Raw genomic sequence first — 26,807 nt, 5'->3', positions numbered from 1 at the left:
GGGGGTTTCACTGTACATAGCAATGATGGTCTTGTTTCAGTCTTACTCAAATTGACTTGTATATATATGTGTATATATGTATATATGTATGTGTATATATATGTATGTGTACGTATATATATATATATATACACATACATATATACGTATATAAGTGTATATATACACACATACATATATATACATATATACGTATATATAAGTGTATATATACACATACATATATGTATACATATATAAATGCGTATATGTATATATGCATGTATATATGTATATATATATATATGTGTATACATATATATGCACATATATATACATACATATATGTATATACGTATATATAAGTGTATATATATACACACATACATATATATACATATATACGTATATAGAAGTGTATATATATACACACACATATATGTATACATATATATATGCGTATATGTATATATGCATGTATATATACGTATATATGTATATACATATATGTATGTATATATGTATATATGTGTATACATATATATACACATATATATACATACATATATACGTATATACATATATATATATATATAGTAGATTCAAAGAGTATTTCACAATATGTCATTAGTATTCTGTAGGTAGATGAACAAAAGGTACTTAATTTGTATTACATGGCCTCATCTTTTGAATGAGGAATGAAGTGAATTTGAAAATGTAGTTGTTGGGAATCACTGCTTTCACGTCACCTTTTCTATTTGTCACACGGCAACGTTTATTTGCCTTTCTCCCTCCCATGTATGAGCCTGCGTGTATGGATCAGTATACTCCAAAAAAGCCTGATGATTGTATAAATCACTGGTGCTATAAACTCATCACACTGGTGCTGTTTTCGAGGTGCAACTAGCTGCCGAGACCTCGCCGTTTGTTTTGCGTACTGTACTGTATTAATAGCATGCTTTGTATCTGTTGCTTTCTTATACTGTACTTTAAAAGAAAAGAAAAAGAAAAAGCATCCCTCAGTCAAAGCAGTCGCTGACACCAGCCAAAAAGATGACCTCAGCTTTTGGAGCAGCAATCTTGCCAAAAAATGCTTAGAGAAAGAATGCTGCTGCTTTGTCAAAACTGTCACAATTTAAAGAATAAAAGATGTTGTTTTTAAACAGCTTTTCAAGGACGTGACCGGATCCTTTATTTAGGTTAAACATGTGTGTTTATTCTTTTGATAAACAAACTCTACAATGTGCCAGTGTTAGTCATGTAACACGGTTTACTAAACTTAAAAATATCCGCTTCATCGTTTGGATATTTTATGTTATTGATTCAATGGTTTAAGTACAAATAGCCTGTTGACATTCTACAAATTTAATATAGGATAAAGAAATTGTAGTTGAACTTTAGATAAAACCACATTGGGGTTTGACCTGCAAACATTTGGGAAGCCAATACAATTTAAAAAATATATATACATAATACTTTAAAGTCACAACATGACCTTTTATGGTTAGTAAAAAAAATAGTTATTAGTTGAATGAGTGGAACCTTTTCTGGCAGTCTTTATCTGTTAATATGATCATGGGAATGTGAAAGATAAATAGCTTATAATTCCACAACCTAACGAGAACCAAGTTTGCCTTTTCAAGCCTACAGTAATTACGATCAATGTTCCCTCTAATTTTTTTGTTTGTCTGGGCAGAAAGACAACCTCCCTGAGCACACTGAGTACCGGTGTGAGCAACATCATCATTGCTCGCTATGGGCACACACCAGTATCACATCTGCCATAAGCAGGTGCATGTCTACTACACATAAAGGATTTAGTAATAATAAAATGTAATGATTAACATCTATGAATGGGCGGCCCGGCGGATGAGTGGTTTGCGCGTTGTCCTCACAGCTAAAAAAAAAAAAAATTGGGGATTTTATTTTGTGCGCTCCATATGATTTGCTGTGCGCAGAAAAGACTAGAGTAGTGCGCAATTGCGCACGCACGCATCTTAGAGGGAACATTGATTACGATCCCTTTTGATTGACAATTTACCAGATATTTAATTAACAATTGCGTATGTATGTTTGTATTTATACGAACATTCTTTCGACGAGCGGCTGACGAGTGCACATATTTGCCTTCGGTCACCGGTGTGCGATTTTCCCTGACGGTGACCCGGATGCTTCTCATTTTCTCAGTTAGTCGACGACAGAAACGAGGACGGAAGCGAAGGCTGCCGTCGTTTCATCTCCTGTTGCAGCTGTTCCTTCAGGGTCGACACCTACGCACAAAGAAAACGAGTCAGATTCTACAACATCAGTGACTTCATATCGACACGATTCAGCGTTACCTTCCAAACACATTGACAAGGCTTGGGCATTTCTACCTGCTCTTCCAGACCTTTGACCCTGTGTCGGTGAGTGCGTTCTCTGGACTCCAAAGTCTTCTCCAGATCCCGGAAGCTGGCCCTGAGCCTGTCGGCCTCGTGCGAGGTCTCGTCACGCTGTCGGAGCAAACTCTCGCACAGGCTGTGGGATTGTTCCGTGTCGGCCAGCTGTGTCTTCTCAGAGAAAAGAAGACAAAGGCTGGCGTCAAAAGCGCTGCGTGGGATGATCGTTAAGCCTTTTAGAGTCTTGAAAACAAAAGGAAAGGACGGATGACTTCATGCCTAATAAAGGCTCAGGAGATTCATTGGGAAGCATTAAAACCAAATCGTTCCATTTCTATCTGGCTGTGGTGAAACACATGTCGGGATTAACGCTTCTGCTCAAGGACCACTATTTTTTTTTCAAAATGGTCATGCATGGAGGTTAAATGAATTAAATGAAATAAGAGGATTGTATAAAATATGTTTCTCTATGTCTAAAGGTTTACATCATTGAACTCACCATAGGTTGGGATTAGATTAGATACGAAAATTTTATTCATCCCGTATTGGGGAAATTTCATTGTCACAGTAGCAAGAGGGTGAGAATACAGACACAGGAAATACATTTTAGACATAAATAAATAGGTAATAAATAAGTTAGTAAGTAAATAAATAAACACATAAATAAATAAGTTAGTAAATAAATAAACAAGTTAATAAATAAATAAGTTAGTAAGTAAATAAATAAATAAACAAGTTAATAAATAAAGAAATAAATAAGTAAATAAATGTATAAGTAAATAAATGTTAATAAATAGGTAAATAAATACGTTAGTAAATAAATAAGTAAACAAATAAGTAAATAAGTTAATTAATAAATACGTTAATAAATAAGTAAATAAGTTAATACATAAATACGTTAATTAATAAATAAGTAAACAAATAAATAAGTAAACAAATAATTAAATAAATAAGTAAGTACATGAATAAATTAGAAAATGAATAAATAAGTAAATCAATAAATAAGTAAATAAATAAAGCATAAATAAATAGTAAATAAATAGATAGATAAATTTAAAAAATGAATAAATAGATAGATACATTTAAAAAATAAATAAATAGATAGATAAATTTAAAAAAATAACTAATTAAATAGATAGATAAATTTAAAAAATAAATAAATACATAGATAGATAAATAAATAAGAATATATAGGAATGCCATAAATAAGGCATAGGAGTAAAATTATCTGCAAGTTAACCGCCAAAGGATGGATTTGCCATTTTGGCTGTTTATTGTAATGTGACAACCTTGACTGTTTGATGGCTTTTGCGATAAGGAAAAAAAACTTTAAATACAGTACACGTCTACTATATTTCTCCTACATTTTGTACACTGTTCGTGGTATTTTTTCTGAGCTATACTTTGGGCATAAGAGGCAAACATTTAATCCAGCTGACTTTTCATTTGCAAATGAAAAAAAGACTGATGTACCTGCAGTATTAGGATCTGCTGATGGGCTTCCTGCAGCTCCTGTTCGGCCGTGTTCAGAGAGCGATCCAAGCGGTTTCTTTCGGCCGAAAGACGCATGCTCCCCTCTTCGCTCTTAAGCTTCTGACGCTCGACCTGAAGAGAGATGTATTCAGTGTCGGGGAGTATCGGATGGGATGACCGTCAAGGGACCAGACCTTATCGAGCGTATTCCTCAAAGCATTTTTATCCTTCTCCAGCCTGACGGCCTGCCTCTCGGCATCCTTCTTTTCCGTCTCCAGCATGGCCACGGCCCTCTGAAGAGCCCGCAAACGCTCCTCCACTGTGACTCGCTCCGTCTGAGCCGCTTGAGCGCCGCGCTGGGCCTCGGCGAGGGTGGCCGAACGCTGCCGCAGGTTCTGCCGCACAATCGACACGTGACTGCTAGTAAACATTTGAGAAGCTACAGAGCTGTGGCATAAATGTGTTAAGGCACAAAAACAACATTTCTTCGGCATGTAGTTTATGTGATGTTGAAAGTGCCGTCATTTCTGCACTATAAGGCGCAATTACAAGACTTCAATTTTCTCAAAATCCACCAATCCGCCTTATTTATGGAGCAATTTTGATTAATCAATGTATGAAATTCCCTTTAGCATGGTTCCATCTAGTTGATAGTATAAAACAACTCCCAACTATTACAACTATTACTACTATGACTACAAGTACATCTTTAACAAAAGAAATGGCTGAATGTTAAGACCAACTGTATGTATACATGTACATTTATCTGTATGTATGTATTTGTATATTTATATATATGTATGTCTATTTAAATATATATATTTATATATATGTATTGTGTATTTATATATTTTTTTCAGCAACACGCTTATTTATTTATTCACTTATTTATGACCTATTTATTTATGTCTAAAATGTATTTTCCTGTGTCTGTATTCTCACCCTCTTGCTACTGTGACCCAAATACGGGATAAATAAAGTTTTCTAATCTAATCTAGTGGATGTATAACACAACCCCTAGCCAGAACTACTACTACTATTACTACTACAGCTTCATCTAGTGGATTTATGACACAATCCACTACTACATCTCCATCTAGTGGATGTATAGCCGCGCTCTCCCTCTACCACTAACACTACCACTACTACAACCACCACCACAACCACCACCATCATTACTACTACTACAGAGTCTTATGATCCGGTGGGCCTTATATATGAAACAAATTTTAAAACAGGCCACTCATTGAAGGCACGCCTTATACCCCGGTGTGGCTTATAGTGCAGAAAATACGGTAGGCATTGAAGGCCATCTTTACCTCCTGGTTTTTTGTGAACTCGGCCTCAAGTTCTTTTCGTTGGAGTTCACTCTGATGCAGCTCACCCTGCAGGCTGTGCATGCGTTCATTGAGGGTGGCCATGTTTCGTCTAGCCTCGCTTAACGATGAGCGGGATTCGTCGATTCGTTCCTAAAAAAAATAATGTTACACCACATTAAAGGCCTATTTGCTCCCTATTAAAAAAAAATGGCGGTCATCCCCATTGACTCTTGGCCCCACAAAAAAATAAAATGCTCCAAAATCCACAGGAGTTTACCAAGGATTCTCCATCATTTGCATTTTGTACTTCATATACATTATTAAATATACTTCATATATTAGGACATCCAGAAGCTGTTTTTCTGGCACTCACCTGTAGGTGTTGCTTCTCTTGCTCGGTCATACTCAAAGCCTTCTGCAGAGCAGTGAGGCGACTCTGAGCGCTGCCGTGAGCCGTCGCCAACTCCTGAAGGCTCTGGTTGAGGGAGGTATTCTTCTCCCGCAGCACGGCTTCGTTTTCCTCCGCTTTGAGTAGAACCTGACTCAGTCGCTCAATTTCTCTCTGGAGAAGGGAAATTTGGCCTTCGCCCTCCGCTACCTACGTTATCCATCCACAAAAAAATAGTCAATCATTTCTCGTTTTTGTTGAATTTCTGTAAAGCGTTAGCAACAGTGAAGAGCTGTAGTCTCAATATTTCTCCGTCAAAAATGCTAAGCCGATCAATTAACAATGACGTTTAATCATCTGAACAGGTGTAAAATTGAAGTTGCCAATACAAGCCTTTGATGAATAAAATCCACACACAGAGCAAAACATTGATCTGTATCGATTGAGGTTTTGCAGTGGGATACATTTTCACTTTGAGGAGTTTTATTTTGTCTAAAACTTGGGTTGAACAATGAAAAATGACATTTCCAGCTGTTCTTATCGTCATTTCCAAAGAGAAGCTTTCCAAACCTGGAAAGATATTTGAAATCCTCCATCAAATTTGAAGAGAATTACATTTCTTTAATGTAATTTATTTAATATTTATTTTATTTTAGTTTTAATTTTTTAATTATATTTAATTTAATTTTTATTTTATTTTTATTTTAGTTTTTTACTTTATTTTATTTAATTAATTAAAAAACTAATTATTTATTGGTTTACATGTTTACATATATATTATTTTTTTATTAACTTATTTATTACCTATTTATTTATGTGTAAAATGTCTTTTACTGTGTCTATATTCTCACCCTCTTGCTACTGTGACAATGAAATTTCCCCAATATGGGATGAATAAAGTTATCTAATCTAATCTAAGATCATGGAATACAGGATAAAAGCCAAAGAACCCATTATAAACATTTTCCTTTCAAAAGATCTTAGCATCCATCATTTATTCAATTCATATTTAAAGAAAATAATCTTATCATCTTCTGTCCATTTTTTTTCCACAATTTCAAAAGGATCTCAGGAGATGTTTTGGTACAAATACTCCCAGAATTATATCACAAATCTGGTTGGAATATAAAACAAATACGTATGTGGTTGAAATTTTTATGAAAACATTTTTCCCTCAACTCATACTATTTAATGTTATATTCCTAGAATAGGTATTGTAGTTGCTCAATTGGTCATATTACATATGCTGAAATTAAGGAAGAAAATATAAGACATTTGTCATTTGAGGCACTGCTGTTTGAAGCAACAAGAATTCAAATGTAGCTTCCTTCATAATTCATGGAAAGGACTAGAAAAGAAGAATCTGACTGTACCTGTTTGAGCAGAATGTCATGGCGATCACGGGAGACTTGGCTTTCGGCCTCGCGATCTCCAAGGCTCAGTCGGAGCCTCTGCAGCTCCCCCTCCAGACTCCGTCGTCCCACTTCAACCCGGGTTGCCCGCGCTTCGGACGCCTCGAGCGCCTCCCGGAGACGCTTCCTCTCGGCCTCCAGACGCGCCTCCCCGGCTCGTTGCTTATCCAGTTGCTCCTGAAGACGTAAAAGAAGGAAAGCATATGCTTCATTTATTTGAAATAACAATTTCCTTTTAATTTTCTCTCATTTTTGTGTGTTTCCTTACATCTTTCATACAAAATTGGGACACCCTGACCAATTCTAAAGGGTTTAGTTCACAGGTGTCAAAGTGGTGGCCCGGGGGCCAAATCTGGTCCGCCGCATCATTTTGTGTGGCCCGGGAAAGTAAATCATGAGTGCCGACTTTCTGTTTTAGGATCAAATTAAAATGAAGAGTATAGATGTATATTAAATTTCCTGATTTCCCCCCTTTTAAATCAATAATTGTAAATTTTTAATCATTTTTTTCTGTTTTTAGTTCAAAAATCATTTTGTAAAATCTAAATATATCTAAAAAAGGCTAAAATAAGCATTGTTTAGATCTATAAAAAACTGAATATTCAGGGCTTTTAATCCAGTTCTTTTAATCCATTTATAAAAAAAATATATCTAAATATTATATCTAAAATGGTCCGCCCCACGTGAAATCACGTTAAAGCAGCCCGCGAACCAACCCAAGTCTGACACCCCTGGTTTGGTTGGTCGTTGTGTGAGTACTATGGAACGAATGAGAGAATTTACATATAAAGTACACCTCAACTTACGAAATTTTCAAGTTACAAAAAAAAGTTCTGGAACCAATTAATTTTGTAAGTAGAGGCACGACTGTATTCTGTATTTTGGCACTGTTAGCAAACATAAGGAGAGCTGGCATGCTATGCCACAAGCAGTGAAAGCCCATCTGTTGTTGTTTATTTCTCTTGCGTTTTTCTACCTGTGTGTGTTTCTTGTCCACGCCACAGGCCTGTAGCACACGTTCCAGCTCCTTCACCCTGTCCACGAGCGTCCTCCTCTCCCTGTCGCCTCTCCTGACAGCCTCTTCCTGCTGATGAAGCTGAAGTTGTGCTTGTGCCAGACACTCATCCAGGCCTCGTTTCCCTACACACCAAATACACAGACATGCTTGTGTGGTAGAAAAAGAAAAGAAAAGAAAAGCAGTCCACGTGACAACTTGGCGCACACCTTCATGGTATTCTTCCAAGTTCTTTTGTAGCTGAATCAAACGACTTTGAGCCAAGTCTCGATTCCCTTTCAGCTCATCCACTTCCCGCTGAGTGGCCACCAACTGACACACCGCGTCATCCTTTAAAATAAAACATGTCTTACAAGAGGCAACCGAATGCAAATAGCAAAAATATATAGGGATGCCGAAAATAATCTCTTTTTCCTCCCAAAATTTAGACAGCATTATTTTCAAAAGTCACTTGTACAAAAAGAATTTTGCAGGATATATGTTTTTAAAACAATATAAACAATACAATACAAATATAAGTGGGTCCAATACAATGTAGAAGGTTAATGTATTTCCTTTACCCGCTCTCTCTGCGCTTCACGGAGTTCCAGGAGAAAGTCCTTCAGACCACTTCGAAGCGTGTCAGGGTCCAGATCGGGTTGGGGTAGAGGGAGAGGTGTGCCACCCCTCTCGGGAGAAATGGCTCGGCAACCCAGCGTATTGTCGGGGGTGCTCGTGTGAAATTCTGTAAGAATTCCACACAATACAAAAATTGTTGAAAATGGTGTGGAGTAAATTCACTTGCAATGGGATTGAGATCATTTACAATATCGTAAAAATACATTTTTATCTGTGTGGAGTTTGCATGTTCTCCTCGGGCCTGCATGGGTTTTCTCCGGGTAATCTGGTCATATTACTCTGGACCATTTTTAGTATTGGTCCATATATAAATCGCACTGGATTATAAGGCCCCCTGTCTATTTTGGAGATGAGAGAGACATTGCTAGCTAAAAATACTAAAACCTGCTAAATGCAATATTTGTTTTAACACGTCTATAAGTCACATTTTTTTATCTCATCAGAAACCAAGAACAAACCTACATTAAAGAAACAATAGTAAAATGGAGAACAGGCTAAATAGGCTTTTTTTTAGATAACTATAACCTAAAAAAATATAACAGGCTGTCGGTTGGTCAGAGAGAAAAAAAATAGCTACCGTATTTTCACGACTATACAGCGCATCATATTTTTAGCCGCAGTGTCAGTAACGAGTGCTATTTCTGTATTTTAAACACACAAAGGACGCACCGTTTTTATAGACGCAGCCAGGCATGGCAAAACATACACCATCTTAAACATACGGACACACGCTAAAAACACGTTTTTAAAAAGTCAACGGAAGCAAAACTGAGTTCGGTTGTACTTTCATTAGCCATTTTACAATGTACTCACATCATCATTTCATTTTTGTGACTTGGTCGCAAATCAAAAGTGACGGCGAGCCGTGAAAAAAGCCTTCCGGTCGCTTGACATACGCCTCACGTAGCCATAATCTCATGTTGCGGTTCGATATTCATCCATATATATCTCGATATTCATTCATATATATATATATATATATATATATATATAGTTCGCAGTCTGGCTTTGAATGCTCTGTTGACGCCAACATCTAGCGGCAGGATTTCTTTTGTAAATACAACCGAAATGACGGTGAGCACCAAATTAGTGTGTTCGCCGTCATAATGGGTGTATTGACAAAATAAGTATATACCCCAGCAGTCACTGTGCAGTACTTTTTCTACTGGGGCTGCTTGCTGTAGTTGTGAGAGCTGTAGAGGATGGTGTACCCTATTGACTGATTTATTTTATTTTATCATGATAACATTTTTAGTATTGGTCCATATATAAAGCGCATTGGATTATAAGGCGCACTGGATTATAAGGCACCCTGTCTATTTGGGAGAAAATTTAAGACTTTTATGTGCGCCTTATAGTTGTGAAAATACGGTACATATAAATAAGTTGCACATTAGTATAGGTCGCTATGAAAAAATCTGTTTTGACAACACTGCAATAAAGTTGAGAGAATGACAATTGACTGCACCTTTCGGCGGAGAGAGAGAAGAGCGTAGCGGAGAGACGCTGTGGTGGCGTGACACGGGACTGGCGGACGCAGAGCTGCCCCCGGGGCTCCTCCCTCGAAGCCCTCTTCCTCCAGCGCTAATGCCCAGGGTCCTGGTCAGCGCCGACTGGAGTCCGCTCAGGCGAAACTCCAGGTCTCTCCTGGAAGCCTCGGCCCGCGTGAGCTCGGCCTCGGTGGCGGCCAGGCGGCCCTGGGCCTCGCTCAGTTGGAGGCTGAACACGCCGGCCGAATCCTGAGCCGCCTGCGTGCGCAGCGACGAGTTTTTGGCTTGCTCCTGTAGCTTCTTCTCATTACTTCGGGCCTCCTGAAGCTGAGCGCTCAGTTCTCTCTCGCATATGCGCCAGGCAGACTCGGACTCGGCCAGCCGCTTCTGAAACACGGTCAGCTGAGAACGCAAAAGAATTCAATAACATTAAAATCCTCAAGTTTTGCCATACTCAGAACATTATTAGACATTTTTGAAAATTCCATTTCACTGTTAAATGTGACATTTTCCCTTTTTTAGCTGAGTTTTCCTTTAGAATTGATTCATTCGTTCATTTTCCGTACCTACCACTTATCGTCACAAGGGTCACGGGGGTGCTAGAGCCTATCCCAGCCAACTACGGGCAGGGAACACCCTGATATTTAGAGTTCAACCAGTCTAACATACATGTTTTTTTTTAAATGTGGGAAGAAACTGCAGTACCTGGAGATCAGCGGTTCAGAAAAATGAATGAATGAACGGAAATGTATGGGTACTACTTGTCAAATATGGATACATTTTTTAAAGCTTTTTTGTCCATAGGCTTTTGTAGTGATTACACCATTCACACTGTTACTATAACATTGTTTATTTACTGTCTAGATTGTATTTTTTATTTTTTTAACTTGGAGGGCCTTTGAAATATTTGATTATGATGATGATATTCAAATAAATGTGATGTTACTTGAGCAATGGTCAGGTGTGCCGCAGGAAATTGCAATAAGTCTTGCAATATAATATTCAGAGAGAAAAATGTATATGAATATAATAAGATTAAAATTGAACTATATTACAAGGTTAAAATCAAAGCATGATAAACATTTTGTTGCTTATTTTTCTCTAATATGAATCAGACTTCAACTTTTGGCGATGTAAAGTCTATGTGAACACATTTTTTTTAAATTAGATTTAAGTCATATTTGGAGAAAAGTCAGAAAATGATGCAAATAAAAACATGACATTACTTATTTTTGCATCATTCATGTTCAGGTTCTCCAGACATCAACTTTTGGTGGCGTTAGGTCAGTGTGAAAATTTTGATTTTGGAATCATTTTGGAAGTAAATGTTGTTCCCGCTTATAAAACTTGGATGAGAATGTCTATTGTTAATATGTGCGACATAGATTGAAATGAAAAATGTTTCAGATGGTGTCCCTTGAGATTTTTTCAATGCAAAAAGTGTGGCGCAGGTCAAAAAAAGGTTGGGAAACACTGGTGTAAAGTCCATGTGTTGATCATGCATAGTGGATGTCCTCACCTCTTTCTTTAGGGAATCTCGAGCACTTTCGACTTCTGTCAACTTGTGCTTGAGGACGAAAGCCTCCTTCCCTCTCTCCTCCTCTCGTTGCATCTCCAGCGATAAGCGGGTCTGGAGCTCGGCAACCTCCCGGCCTTTCTGCTCCTTCTCTCCATCCAGGACCTTCAGCTAGAATCCACAAACATAAAAAATATTATTTAATCACCTTCGTAAGGGAAATACTGTCATTATATCGGACTAGTGCAATGGATACAATTTATGCATCAGGTTATATTTATTTAGAACACTTTTGTGAGAATTTACATCATGAAATGGAATGTAGTGGATTTTTAAAATGTATTTACATTTTTTTTTGCAGAAAAGAGGGCAATATTAAATCTATCATATGTTTTAATGTTTTGTTTTTATTTAAAAAGGAAAGAGTAAATATGGCATTTTTAAAAATCTATTTATAGTGAAAAATAAAAGGGGAAAGAGGAAACATTTTAGATATGATAATATTTAGATTTTTTTTAAATTGGATTAAAAGAACTCGATAAAAAGCCCTGAATATTCAGTTTGTTATAGATCTAAACCAGATTTTAAAAAATGGTATTTTAACTAAAAACAAAACAAAAAATACTGTTTTGGATTTAAAAATTGCAATTATTGATTAAAAATGGGCAAAACCAGAAAAAAATGTCCTTCAAATCTATAATTTTCAATTGAATTCGATCATAAAACAAAAAAGCCGGCACACTTAATTTACTTTCTCGGGCCAAACAAAATGATGCAGCGTGCCAGATTTGGCCCCCGGACCGCCACTTTGACACCAGTGGTCTAGCACAAACCTCTATCTCTCTTGCTCGCTTCCTGGCGCACTTACTCTCTCGCTCAACTTATATGCTATGCATCTTTTGAGGATTCTTAACTCGGACAAATGATTGTATTTTTGAACAACAATTTACACATCAAGGCGTTTTGTAACCCGATTTTTTTCAATTGAAGCATTCGTAAGTAGAGGTACCGCTGTACTTCAAATCCAAAGAACTGACCTGTCGACGCAGCTCCTGAAGTTCTCGTCGCGCCTCCAGCCGTGACCTTTCGACCTCCCGAAGACAGCTCCGCAGCTCCGTCACCTCTTTTTGAGCGGATGAAAAACTCTCCTGCAGCACCAGCAGTCTCTGCTCTTTCTCCTCGCACTGTCGCTTCACACTGATCGACATACAATCGTGTTCACTCCGACGAGAACATCCCGCCCGACGAGTACCTCCGTTTCCGCCGTCGGGAACGCTCACCTGATTCTCTCGGTCTCGGCCCCTCGCAAAGTTTCCCTCAGCTGGCAGTTGGACTGGCTGAAGGTATCTCTCTCCTTCGAGATGTCGCCCAGGCTGCGTCGCATTTCGGTGGCTTCCCTTCTGTAGTTTTCCGCCTCATCTTGCGCTTGGTTGAGACGACGCTCTGCCTCGAGCATTTCTCGCCTCAGCTCGTCTCGACTCTCCTCACTGACGGCCAGAGAAGCTCTGCACTTGTCCAGCTGAAGGGAAAACCGCCTGGTTAAAACTCAAAGGGTGGAAGGTAGAATACATTTTGTAGGTGCATAAATCTCCATCTTATCTCCAGGTGTTTACGACAAGGCATTTTATCATCCTGGTTACCTCAGATCATATTTAAAGCTAAATTCTCTACAACACAGGTGTCAAAGTGGCAGCCCGGGGGCCAAATCTGGCCCGCCGCATCATTTTGTGCGGCCCGGGAAAGTAAATCATATGTGCCGACTTTCTGTTTTAAGGTCAAATTCAAATGAAGATTATAGATGTACATTATATTTCCTGATTTTCCCCTTTTTAAATCAATCATTGCAATTTTTAAATCCCTTTTTTTCCTTGTGTTTTTTATTCAAAAAGCCTTTAGTAAAATCGAAAAATGAATATATACAAATATTTTCTGTTTTCTACTGTAATATTGAACATTAAAAAAAATCTTTTTGAAATGAAAAACATGATCAAAAGAAATGTTCCCTTACTTGGAAAAAAAGCTCAAAAAAACATTGTTTTAGATCCATAAAAAACGGACTATTTAGGGCTTTTGATCCAGTTCTTTTAATCCGATTTAAAAAATAAATAAAAATTCTAAATATTAGATGTAAAATGGTCCAGCCCACATGAAATGGAGTTGACATTGATGCAGCCCATGAATCAACCCGAGTTTGACACCCTTGCGCTACAACTAGCCGACATGCTAATCTAATGTACCTCTTTGACGGCACCATCGGAACGTGACTGAGAGTCATCGAGACTTCCTCGTAGAGTTTGAAGGTCCCTTTCGTGAGAACTGGATGCGTCCTCGAGTTGCGACCGAAGCTCCTGCAGCTCGCCGGTTAAAGCACCGACTTTAGCCTATATGAAAAAAATAAATAATGTGGATATTTAACATGACTTCAACGTGATTTGCTATTGTCGTACTTTGCAGATGATATAAATACAAGCAAAGCGGTATAATCAGACAGAAAAAGATTTTTTCAACCTGTCCCGTTCAGCTGCTTAGACATGGATGATTAAATGATTGTTTTTAAAGGCTGAAACAGTTTTAATGTGCCACATGGGAGTTTGGCGTACTCTCATGCGGAGAATGGCGAAGAGTAAAAAAAAAAATTGAGGTACCTGTTCTTGCTCTTTACAAAGAGCCGCTGCTCGGGCCTTGCGTTCGGCCTCGACGGCCAAAGCCGACAGCTCGGCCTGTAAACTGGACATTCTGTCACACAATGCCGCTTTCTCAGCCTCCTTCAATGACAGAGCCTGGAAAAATGCAAATTCGATGGTGCCTTGACTTGACATTTCAATCCAGATTGCATATCAGAAACATGAAATTCTGCATTTTGTTTCCAATTTGATAATCAAAACTATTGATGGTGTCTTTCCCTTTAAGGTTTGCACACAATGGTTACCTGGGAAAATATGGTTAGTATATACAGTATAGAAAAAAAAGGTTTGTAAACTTGGTCAAATTATTTGTTTTTCACTAAGGATACAAAACATGTACCTGTATAGTTTTTCTTTATTTACAAATTACAAACACACATAGCCATCAGTTCACGACTATTGCGAAATTGATGCTTCAGTTGTGTCACTGTTCTTTTTTAGTGCGTTAGCATTAAACAGATATTATATAATCTTTTATACAAATACCCCTGAAATTTGGTTCAATACAGAACACACCATTCAATGGTATGTATAATTATTTGAAAGGAAACACCGTGTCCTGACATAAACCCTATCAAACACCATTGTAGTTTTTTAGAGGTAAATTTGTTGGAATAGTAAGTTTACTTCTATTTGGAGGGGAAAAAAAGGACATTTTGAATCCACGTGTGAGCCTAACCTGTTGTTTCTCAGTTTCGGCTTGCAGTAGACTCTGATCTCGATCGTGCAGAATAGTCCTGAGATCCTGCTGTAGCTCCTCCTTTTCTCTCTGCACTTTGTTATGTGCTTCCTCCAACTCTTCTTTCAGCTTTCTTAGACTGTCGTCATGAGCCGATGTCAAGCTCTGCCTCAAGGATTCCTGAAATACAATATTACTACTGATTTATGGCATTACCAATTCCAAGCAAAATGCTAATGGCCTCACCTTTTCAGTGACAAGCTTCTCGACTTCCTCCTTATGTTCACAGGTGGCCTTACGCAAAGCTTGCTGGGCCTCCAGATGTGCTGTATTTAGAAGCTGAGTCAAAGTGTGTTTCTCCTTTTCAGCCTGGGCCAGCACGCTTTCCGCCTCAGATCGAGCACGCCGTAGCTCAGCTGGAAAGGAAGGAACGGCGGTAAAGACCAAAACAAAAACAGTACAGTGGCACCTTGAGATACGAGCTTAATTCGTTCCAGGACTAAGATCGTATGTCGATTTACTCGTAACTCAAATGAACGTTTCACATAGACATGAACTAAAAACAAATTAATTTGTTCCAACCCTCTGAATAAACACCCAAAACAGGATATTGGATTGGAAAATCATTTTTATATGTTCTCATTCGCCATATATTAACGAAGTAACAAATAACTAGTGCTTTAATAGTACTAAAATGTGGTTAATAGTACAAAAATAAGACGGATTTTGGGGAGGGGTGAGGGACGGACGGGGGGGGGTTCCCTGGGTATTTTTGCACGGCAACGTGCTAGTAATATTACATAAACCAATTTTTATTTAACTTGGATTACGATGCAGACACACTCAAAATAAGTTTAATCTAACCTTACACTAAACTGAATTCTAATTTTGTTTTAAATTTTGATACCTTTCTTCTCCCGGCCAGGTTGGCTCTATTTGCCCCGCCTCCAATCTGATTTTCAGATGCAACCTATCAAGGGTTGTTTGCTTTTGTATTCCCTTCAAAATATTGCAAAAATGATGCACACAAATGTCCTCACAATAGGATAACGCACGACCACATGCCAACGAGAAGTAGTATATACGCCACTCGCACTGACTAATGAGAAAAAAAACACTGAAAAAAATGCAACACTCCGCTCAGTGCTCGTAGAGACATTACACGAGGGAGTTGCGGGGAGAGAGACAGTGGCCATGATGTTCTTTTGAGCAGCATCTCGCGTCCGCTGTCTGTTCGTATATCAAAATTTGTCTCATATCTCAAGATAAATATTTCCCCGAAATTTTACTCGTATCTCAAATTGCTCGTATGTCATGGCACTCGTATGTCGAGGTACCACTGTATTTAATTTCACCTCCATTATTCACCTGATGCTGTGTCCGAGCGCACTCGAAGGTTTTGGTTTTCTGCTACGAGTTGATCCTTGCGGGACTCCACCTGAGCGAACTGATGCTGTACCTCAAACAGGGTGGTATCCAGAGACTCTCGTTCAGACCTGCAGTTGTCAAAAGACACAAGTTACAAGGTGACTTTTGTGGTGGTGTGAAAATGATGACTTGACAGTGAAAACACGCCTGTAAGCAGACAATTCTTCCGACAGGGCGCCGTTTTCTCTCTCAGATGCCGTCAGCTGGACCAGGAGAGCTGCTTTGTCTCTGGCCAGTTCTGCGCGACTGCGTCCGGCCTCTTCCAAGGCTGCTTCGTTCCGCTGGCCTTCTCCTCTGGTGAGGCTTAGCTCAGAACCCAAAGAGGTTACCTCAGTGCAGAGCTGAGAAAGACAACCGAACCAATGAGGTGCACTTTTCCAAGTGAGCCTCCGCATCAGTACGACAGGCGGCGCGCAATGTTTACCTGTGTGACTTTCTCCTGCAGCTTAAGTCTCTCGGCCCTGAGACTGTGGAGCTCCGCCTCCATCCCCACACGTGTCAGCTCAGTGTCCTGTAGCGACTGGCGAAGAGTGATGCGGGTGGAGTCCAGCTCCATTCGGTCCTGCTCCAAGCGGACCAATTCATCTCTGATGGTCAGTTTCTCCTGCTCGGCCTCACGTTTTCGAGTTTGCAGCAAAGACTTCTCGTCCTCCAACTATTCAAAGAGTTCACCATCATCACAAACTTATCCTGCACTCAGCACTCACCCTCCTCTTTTACCCAAATCTTTCCCATTCTACATTTTACTGTCCTATTATAGGCGTATCACTTTCCCACATGGCGTCCCCTCGGTTAAGAAATTTGCAATAATCTTTCAATGCTACTTGTAGGTAGCGTACACTGTACATTGTACCGTATTGGCCCGAATATAAGACGGTGTCTTTTGCATCGAAATAAGATTGAAATAGTGTCAGTTGTCTTAAATTCGGGTTCTAGACATAAACCCATTCAGAACGCTAAGTGGCGATAGATATTTTTAAAGCGGATGCTGAACACTTTTAATGCAGTTATTGCAAATTTGTTGTTTTATCACGGTAGATTGATTAATTTACATTTTAAAAACCAGACGCCATTTATTTACAAATTTGATTGCACTTTACTTTACAGATTTAAATGTTCAGATATTAGATTTTGCATTATTTGAGGCAAAATAACTCCATTCTTTCGAATATATTGCTACAATCATTTGTTTCAGATGTACTGTAATTATTTTCTGTATAAAAATTGAATTTGGTGTTCAAAAAGCATTTTTTGAAACTTCAGTCTTAGAAAAAAAGGGGGTGTCGTATAATCAGCATCGTCTTATATTCGGGCCAATAAGCTATTATGTTTTTGTGTCACCATTCCCTCTCTCCTTAGCACAATTTTCTGGACAGCTGCATCTTTTGACTAAAACAGACACAAAAAAATATAGAATCTATACAAAGAAATAATCTACCTGAAAGATGTAGGTGTTGAGGTCGATTTTATCTTGGGACAACGCCTCATTCATGCTACCCATTTTGGCCAAAGAGTCCCTGAGTGCCGCATCCTCAGACTGCAGCTTATTAATCAGTAAAGAAAGTTCTGCATTGCTGCTCTCGGCCTAAAAGTTGAAAACAATGCCATCACCATTACAGTCGCTACATGCAACTAAATATCTAATTAATGCAATCGTTACCCGAGTGAGTGCTTCAGAGAGTTGAGATCGCTCCTTCTCCAACAACTGCCTCTCTACTTCCGCTTGCTGGTGAGTTTCCTTCACTGCAGAAAGCTGACCACGCTGCGCAGATGCTCGGCTTTCACTTTGGTCCCACTGCTTTTGACTAAAAGTCAGCACGGAAACATGTCATTGAATAAACTGCCATGACAATGAATGATTTAAGACTACCAGGAGCAGTGGGTCATTCTTAACTGCTCAATCAGTGAATTACATCCAGCCATATTACATTACAATAAGATGAGTAGGCTAGCATTGTCATGCAAGCCAAAGAGGATCAAAATTAATTCTCCCGAATGACTTCCTGCGAGCAGGTATGTGCTAGTTGGGGGGGAACTTTGTGGATTAGTGTGTGCATAGGCAACTTTGCCTAACCTTTCCATTAGCGTACTTACATCCTATAAACTTCAGCCTTGGCCCGGTCCCTCTCCTGGAAGGCAGCTTCTTTTTCCTCCCTCTGGTGGTCTTTCTCACGTTGCGTGGAGGTCAGAACCAGCTCCAGTTTCTCGCAGTCCATCTGCAGAGTCTGATTATTGCTCTGCTCCACCTTCACGCTCTTTTCCAAACTCAATTTCTCACTGATGGATTTAAAAAGAAAAAATGGGTACTGTAACTGTAATGATACTATACAAAATATAGAGGAAAATAAATACGTTTTGAACCTCTTAAGAAAATAGTTTACAGATATATACCGACTCCCCCTAATTGGGTTGATCATGTATTCTGAATCATGCATTAGAAAAATGGCCTAATTCAGAAGAGGAATATACAAGTTGATGACAAATGTGTGAACCTGGCCAGAGTGTCTCTCTCCTGTTTGAGGCGGTCCTTTTCTCGTTGCAGGGTTTCTTTTTCCCGCTGAGCAGCGTCGCGCTCTCGCTGCAGCGTTTGATGTCGCTGATCTGCTTCTCTTCTGGCTGAATCGGCTTCAACTAGCTGCTTTCGTGACTGCAGAATGCTAGACTGGGCGGACAGCAGACGGCCTCGAACGTCCTAACAACCAAACAGTGATATTGTAGAAATAATGACATTTTACAATCATGAATAATAATTCATCTGTTCAAGCTATACATACGCTAATCACAAACATTATACATCATAATCATCGCTGTATAGATGACCTTCCTTGCAATATTCCATTTCATTGACATGTCCAGCCTCAACATTGTGTACTGATACCCAATTAAATGAAGCTGTAATTTAAAAAAAATGTCATGACAACTGATAAACGACTCCTTTTTCTTGACTTGACTCCTGAGAGAGAAATATCTTTAACCATATTAAAGTACAGTGGTACTCCTCTCGTATTAGCGAGCAGGCTCTGCCATACTGCACTGACTAAAGGGAAAAAACACTGAAAAAAATGTAAAATGTATATCAAAATTTGTCTCGTATCTCAAGATAAATATTTGCTCAAAATTTTACTCGTATCTCAAACTGCTCATATGTCGAGGCACTCGAATGTCGAGGTACCACTGTATAGCATTCAGTAAAATCAGTAGACTACACTTAGTTGGAGGTCCTGTGTGCAAAAAATGGTTGCTTTGTCTCAACCATTGGGTTAATTGCCATGTCACCTGCAGCTGGAGCGTTTTGTGCGTGACCGCCGAGCGTAGCGCCGACAGGGTTGCCTCCGAGATAGCAGACGGCGACGTAAGCCTTGAGGGGGAGGACGACATGCGAGGAGGAGCACCGGGTGAAGAACCGTGGATAAAGGCCAGCAGAGGAGCGGCAGAGTTGTCCTGGTCTGCCTCCGAAGACGAGTCGACGTCTGTCAACACCGTCTATGGGAAACAATTCACGAGCACGATGAGTTTCCGTTCCGGTGGTGTAACAACATGGCCGTATGTGTAGCAGATTCACCTGAGCAATGTCCCGCAGCGTGTCTAGTAGTGTTTCCGTGTGGGCTCTCATCAGCTGCATGTCACTGTCATCATTGCTGCTCTGCTCCTATAGAGACAAAATAACCCATAGATTAAACCAGGGGTCGGGAACCTTTTTGACAGAGAGAGCCATAAACAATTCATATTTTCAATTGTTATTCAGTGAGAGCCATTCTCAGAATTTACTAAAAGTAAAAATACATGAAAACACGTGCATTTTTAGTCATTTCATCGCTTTCAAAGTAGAAAAAGTCTCGGAATTCTTTTGACAAAATTGTTACCCTGTTGCTAATGAATGGGATGCATGCATGCAGAAAGGTTTAATTAAAAAAAATTGAAGATTAAAGCGACTCTAGACGTAGTGTCCAGATTTTAGCTCACAGTTTAGCGGAGAGCCATACGCACCCATCAAAAGAGCCACATGTGGCTCCCGAGCCATAGGTTCCCTACCTCTGGATTAAACCAAGGGTGTCAGACGCGGGTTGGTTCGCGGGCCGTGTTAACGTCAACTCGATTTCATGTGGGCCGGACCATTTTAGAAATAATATTTTGATTTTTTTTTAGAAATGGATTAAAAGAAATTGATTAAAAAAACTGGATTAAAAGCCCTGAATATTCAGTTTTTTATAGATCTAAAACAATGTTTATTTTAGCTTTTTTTAAATATATTTTTAGATTTTATAAAATGATTTTTGAACTAAAAAACACAGAAAAAATGGATTAAAAAATTACAATTATTGATTTAAAAGGGGGAAAATCAGGAAATTTAATATACATCTATACTCTTCATTTTAATTTGATCCTAAAACAAAAAGTCGGCACGCATGATTTACTTTCCCGAGCCACACAAAATGATGTGGCGGGCCAGATTTGGCCCCCGGGCCGCCACTTTGACACATGTGGATTAAACAATAAGGAATTTGAGGTATTACAGTAATGGTTTGATTGTCATGACATGGATGTATGCAACAAGAATATGGGAATTATGAGTTGCAATGGTAAAGACATTGTATTAAGGAGGGGGAAGGCTTGTCACCAATTATATCTAGCCAACGACTACAAACTGGTTATAATATACTGTTCATCCATAAATACAATACACACACCTTCATTATTTTGAATTAATAATAATTATTTTAGAAATGCATCTTAATTTAAACAGATCTAATCCTCAACAGATGCTTGAAATTGGTATATTTGTTTTATAACCACACAGGCAGCAATGAAGCAATTAATTTAGAATATCTTTGGAATAAAACTAATAAAGTCTGGGCTGGGGCTGTTTCCTTTGTTAAAATACATCGGACCTCCAATTGAAAGATTATACCGATATACACAGTACATTTATAAATGTTTCATTTTTTTCTCAAGATATAGTAAAGCAGTACTTTATGTAAAAATAACTGTAATCATTGCCTTCTCACCTCAAGTCTCCTTGAAAGAAGTACAACTTCTCTCTCTTTCTCCTCAATTTTGCCCTTCAATCTTTCCCCCTCACGCACCGATTCTGACAACCTGTTATTTGGGAAACACAAAAATATGGGTCCGTCAACCTATCTAAATCAGTAACAGCTAGGTCACGATTCATGACCCTAGAGAGCAACTTCTACCTGAGGTTAAGTTCGCTCCTCTCTCCATCCGTCCTGGCCTGAAGGTTCATCATTTCGGTCACGCGTTCCCTCAATTGCTGCTCCATTTGAACCCTGAGTGCCTTCTCGCGGTCCAGGGCTAGCGCAGCGCCACCCTCCCTGGTGTGAAGTGTGGAAGATAGACTGGCGCAGGACACCTGAGCTGAGTGTGACGCCTGAGCCAGATCATTACGCATGTTTGACAAGTCTCTGTGGGGTGGAGAGGGAAGGACAGAATAGGGTGAAAGTCCTATTCACCACAATAAATAATATGCGAGGGTGAGGACCGTGGAACGAATGAGAGAATTTACATATAAATTACACCTCTACTTACGAAAAAAGTTCTGGAACCAATTCATTTCATAAGTAGAGGTACTACTGTATAAAATGATAACAATAAGCCACAATTTATTCAGTCATCTTCCATACCACGCATCCTGAAAAGTGTTGCGGGGGTTGCTGGAGCCTAACCCATCAGATTTTAGATATAATATTTCGATTTTTTTTTTTATAAATGGATTAAAAGAACTGGATTAAAAGCCCTGAATATTCAGTTTTTTATAGATCTAAAACAATGTTTATTTTAGCTTTTTTTATATATTTTTAGATTTTACTAAATGATTTTTGAACTAAAAACAGAAAAAAATGATTACAAAATTACAATTATTGATTTAAAAGGGGGAAAATCAGGAAATGTAATATACATCTATACTCTTCATTTTAATTTGATCCTAAAACAGAAAGTCGGCACTCATCATTTACTTTCCCGGGCCGCACAAAATGATGCGGCGGGCCAGATTTGGCCCCCGGGCCGCCACTTTGACACATGTGCTCTTCCACACGAGGGAACCCTGCCACCATTGAGTAGGTTTTCAATTACTATTTGATGGCAAAAACAATTAAAACTGAAAATTATCATTCAGAATTAGTACATGATTGACTTTGTTAGTGGCTGATTCTCTCACAGTGGTACTAGCAGTAGCTAATTTCCTGAATACGGGATAAATAGTTATCTAATTAAATCTATTTGTATTTACTTGATCGTCACCCCCTTCCTTTCTAACATTGTCATCGGTACTAAAACATAATAATCCACTGTCGGCCCTCTTAATTCAATTGGATTGGTCATCTGTTACCAACAATGGCAGCCAATGAGTTAACTGTTTGATTTAGTTAAGCATCATATGTTTGTGTTTCGCTGGTTTAAATTGATGATAGAAGGGTGTACTGTTTTCATGTCATGAAATGGCCATGTACGTACCTTTCAGTGGAAGCCTTAAGCTCACACATATGCCTCCGAAAACCAACTACTTGGCGCCACAGACTAAGCAGACGACTGTGTTCACTGCTGAAGTAACTATGGAACGACTGAGAGAAGAATCAGAGATGTAAAAAAAAATGTTTTGCTTATTGCAAAATAAAAACACACATCTTTATAGCACCTCTTCCTCTCTCCTCCAGTCCGTCTCCTTTTGTTCCAGTTCTTCTCTGGCTTTTGTCCAATCGACAGTGAGTCTGCGGATGTCCTGGCTGAGAGCCTCGTTGGCCAATCCGGCTTGTCCTAGCTGCTCCCGCAGCATGGCGTTCACCGCAGACAGACTGCTGCTCCTGAAAATAGAACAAGAAGCAACACGTATAGAGAAAATACAAAATGCAAAGAGGCCAATGCCAATGGTAAATTTCCAGTGTACTCAGACCGTTGTTGTTCTTCTTCCAGACGAATTAAAGCATCCTCCAGGTTGCTACTCGCTTCGTCTGAACAACGACCATTTGATGTATCACTGGATTCCTAATTGGAAAAAAATACTGTATAACCAGGGTAATAATAGAGCAGATTTATTTTAATAATCGCTATGAAAAGTGTCATTGAGTATAGTTTAGTGAGTGATCAAGTTCCAGTGTTTCAAGGTTCTCTCTCCTCGACAAAAACAGTACATATTTTTTATTGAGTCTTATTTTGATTTAATGTCAATCCACATGACTGTGCGGTAACCTCAGTCTCAGTCTGCAGAAGGTCCCCACCTTGTGGACTTCCTGTGTGGCTCCAGTTTTTTTAGCTAGGTCTACAATGTCTTATGTGTCTTGTGTCTACCTTGCTAATGCAACCAAGAAATTTCCCGAATACGGGTTGAAATAAAATTCGAATCTAATCTAATAACTAGCTCAATTCATGAGAATATCAGCTTTTCCATGTAAGAGGACCTTTGGTGCCACTACAGAAGAACAAATTGAAGTCAAACCATGGATTGTGCTACTGACAAAGCTTGCCAATCGTTTCATCAGACTTAATCAAAAACTGAATTTTATAGATAAATATGCATATATATTTTATCAGATGTTTGATATGATGAGAGAATGCAATGCCAGCGCCGATTTTCAGTATTAAACCAGCCCTTTGACAACTTTATTGCCGATTTGATGCTTGATGCCATAATAGAAGAATATAATTTCAAATTCAGAGTATTTCACTGCAGCATCTACCTATGGGAGTTAAATAATAGCACATCGAGGGTTTTAAAAGACCAAATCATATTAAATAGAGACCATAAAAACCCTACATCGTGGTTATTCACCTATTGCGGGAGGTCTTGGAATCTATTAACCGTGAAAGACGAGGTATTACTGTATTTACTCAGATGTCAATTTCTGCAATGAATGATGGATTTTTGGTTGTCCGCATGATGAATAAAACAGAATAGCGACTTACACTCATTCGAGGCTTCTCAAACTCCGACGACTTCTGCTGCAACATCTGCTCCAGATCACCACACCTTTTTTTGTACTGAAGCACCTACAATCCCAGCTCATTCATCAGGGACAACTTCACAACTACATCTGAGAAGAACGTGGAGGTGAATACGAGATACCTTGGCTTGCAACTTCTGCACAAGCTGCGCCTGCCTTTGCTGCCCTTCTTGATATGCAGTAAGCTTTCTCTTGTAAGATGCCTGCTCTTCATCTAGTCGCCTACGCAGATCCACATTCTGCTGAGCCAGGGTGCGAGACTCTGGGGAGTCACGGTCGCCGTCCCCTGAATCAAAACGTAATGTCTGCTCCAGCTGCATGCAGTGAGCAAAAAATAAGAAATACGTACACTTATTTAATACTTACAGGATTAGGTACACCTTGACAATGATTCAATAACACTTAATAGACAAGCTACTGTATATTACCTAGACCAGAGGTGGTGAAATGATTAATAAATGGACACATTTTCATGTATTTTTACTTTTAATTTCTGAGTATGGCTCTCAAGGAATAATGTTTGAAAATATGAATTAACAATTATAAATATGGATGCCTAACATTTATAATTATGTTTCTTGTATGATCAAAACGACTAGGACAAGATCTATCTTGATTCATTCATACATTCATTCATTTTCCGAACTGTTGATCCTCACAAGGGGTGCAGGGGGTGCTGGATCCTATCCCAGCTAACTATGAGCACCAGGCAAGGGACACCCGGAATTGGTGGCCAGCCAATCGCAGGGGACAAGGAGACAAACACCTATTCAGGTACATACTCATACCAAATTAGAGTTATCTTTCTTAATGCTCTTTCAAATTTTGTGGATGCTTTCCTAGATTTATAGTTTTTTCCAGTGATTTTTTTAATGGTTAACGACAATAATATTTCAATAACATACTGATTTAAGATGCGGCAGAATAATAAATGAGGAATATGAGGACACAAACATGTCATTGGTATCATTTGTGCCCCTAAAGCAACAAAACATAAGAAATTGCCCCCAATCTAATGCAATACAGTCCAATTAAATTCTTAGTGCGGCCCATATTAAAAATCACATTGTTGAATTTATACTTCAAATACAATCATAATGACAATAGAAGTGTACCTAATATCATAGCCCATGTATGTGCATGCATTTTAATAGCGTTTATTGCAATGTGCCTTTTGTGATGTTTAGCTCAAAATGTGGCCTTCCCACTGAGACCCTCATCGAAAGGACTTGAATCCCCTGTTTACAGTCCCCCCTGGCAACAGGTGCCATGGCAACAGTGCACTTCAGTTCATTCCAGGACCCATCACCTGGGCAACCAGTAAATCTCAGACAAAGAATGCTCCAAAAATAGTGAACAATGATCCCGAGGAGAATGTTATTCTCACATTGTGAGCCACGCAAAGACAATCTTTGAGCACCTTACCCTCTCGCTGATAGCGCCGTACTTGATTGCCAGTTCATCGCGATCTGCTCTGCTGTGAGCCAAAAGGTCCTCCAGCTTTCCCAGCTCTCCCTGAAGGACTCGGTTCTCCTCCTGGAGGGACATGACTGAGGACATGGCCTCTGTGGCTGAAACAGACAGAGATAATAATACACATTAAAAGCAAATCAATGCCTATAACCTTTGGACAGAGACCACTCAGCACTCACAGTTTTCGTCAAGGTTTTTGGTGACGATCTCACGAACTCTTGCCGGGAGACATGTGGGGGGAGCGTCCGGCGAGGGGCCTCGGACCGTTAGTCTCTTCTCCTCGGATAAAACACTCTCCTCCAGCCTCTGAAGAGACATTCAAGACATGAAACTGAGCTGGAGAGCCAATCATCGCAGAAACATTGTGCAATGCAGCTCAGGGCAACACAATGACAACACAAAAGTGATGATGGCAGTGGAATTTGGGGTTGCAATCAAACAGAAAATATGCAATCATACACATCTCAAGCAAGTGTACATACGTATATGAAAGGTCCAAGTGGTGCTCACCTGTATTACAGACTCCAGTTTGTTAGAGTCGTTGGACTTGTTTTCTGGAACACTCGTGGTGGCAGACATGATAAAAGAATTTCCGAAAATGAAATTCAAATAAAATAAAAGGACTATTTGAAGGCAGGGTCAAATAAAGAGCCAATCGTGTCAGAGGCCGGCACTGGAGTGTGCGTCCTCCTTGCCTCTTGCACACAGATTGAGGGCAGCAGGATTAGCAGGTTTAAAGACACACAGCCCACAACGTCCACCCTCCCACTTCCCATTTACGCCCACAAGCCCAAAGACCCACTATATAAAAGATTAAAATGTAACAAATAACTTCCTGTTAAGAGTTAGCAGACGGCCATTAAGTGAAAAAAAAGCTTTATTAAAGTATCAGGCTGTTTTTTACAGTTATGTTGTTGTTTCTGCTACTACCAATGTTATATTTCAATTCTTAAACATTAATTATAATTATAATTTTATAATATCAGTAGGCAAAAAGGGA

The 26,807-nt window shown here is 39.2% G+C and overlaps 1 protein-coding gene across 1 annotated transcript; it reads right to left on the bottom strand.

Moving 5' to 3' along the window:
- Positions 1 to 1,231: 1,231 nt before the first annotated feature.
- Positions 1,232 to 26,497, bottom strand: crocc (ciliary rootlet coiled-coil, rootletin). Its single transcript, XM_077603588.1, has 37 exons — positions 26,318 to 26,497; positions 25,987 to 26,113; positions 25,760 to 25,905; positions 24,457 to 24,648; positions 24,297 to 24,380; positions 23,287 to 23,378; positions 23,032 to 23,197; positions 22,851 to 22,957; positions 21,572 to 21,799; positions 21,386 to 21,476; positions 19,942 to 20,028; positions 19,656 to 19,862; positions 18,872 to 19,071; positions 18,474 to 18,656; positions 18,040 to 18,184; positions 17,818 to 17,964; positions 16,804 to 17,034; positions 16,527 to 16,720; positions 16,320 to 16,447; positions 15,198 to 15,367; positions 14,952 to 15,131; positions 14,234 to 14,368; positions 13,826 to 13,969; positions 12,869 to 13,107; positions 12,626 to 12,785; positions 11,592 to 11,759; positions 10,051 to 10,474; positions 8,525 to 8,688; positions 8,174 to 8,294; positions 7,926 to 8,089; positions 6,911 to 7,126; positions 5,523 to 5,747; positions 5,150 to 5,299; positions 4,025 to 4,225; positions 3,831 to 3,962; positions 2,355 to 2,528; positions 1,232 to 2,249 (listed from the first exon to the last, which is right to left on the bottom strand). Exons 1-37 carry the CDS (start codon positions 26,384 to 26,386, stop codon positions 2,163 to 2,165), a joined length of 6,078 nt encoding a protein of 2,025 aa, XP_077459714.1. The 5' UTR covers positions 26,387 to 26,497; the 3' UTR covers positions 1,232 to 2,162.
- Between the last annotated feature and the right edge of the window lie 310 nt (positions 26,498 to 26,807).

The sequence above is a fragment of the Stigmatopora argus genome, chromosome 6 (genome assembly GCF_051989625.1).
Source record: "Stigmatopora argus isolate UIUO_Sarg chromosome 6, RoL_Sarg_1.0, whole genome shotgun sequence".
Classification (NCBI taxonomy): domain Eukaryota; kingdom Metazoa; phylum Chordata; class Actinopteri; order Syngnathiformes; family Syngnathidae; genus Stigmatopora; species Stigmatopora argus.
The sequence above is the reverse complement of the archived record's forward strand: the minus strand, read 5'-3'. Positions and strand labels throughout refer to the sequence as shown.

Excerpts from the sequence above, each read along its gene's own strand:
- crocc (XM_077603588.1), bottom strand. The coding sequence starts at position 26,386 with ATGTCTGCCACCACGAGTGTTCCAGAAAACAAGTCCAACGACTCTAAC. Across the intron at positions 17,965-18,039 it reads TCTCTGAAGCACTCACTCGG|GCCGAGAGCAGCAATGCAGA; the intron begins GTAACGATTGCA and ends TTCAACTTTTAG. Across the intron at positions 4,226-5,149 it reads AGTTCACAAAAAACCAGGAG|AACCTGCGGCAGCGTTCGGC; the intron begins GTAAAGATGGCC and ends ATTGTGCGGCAG.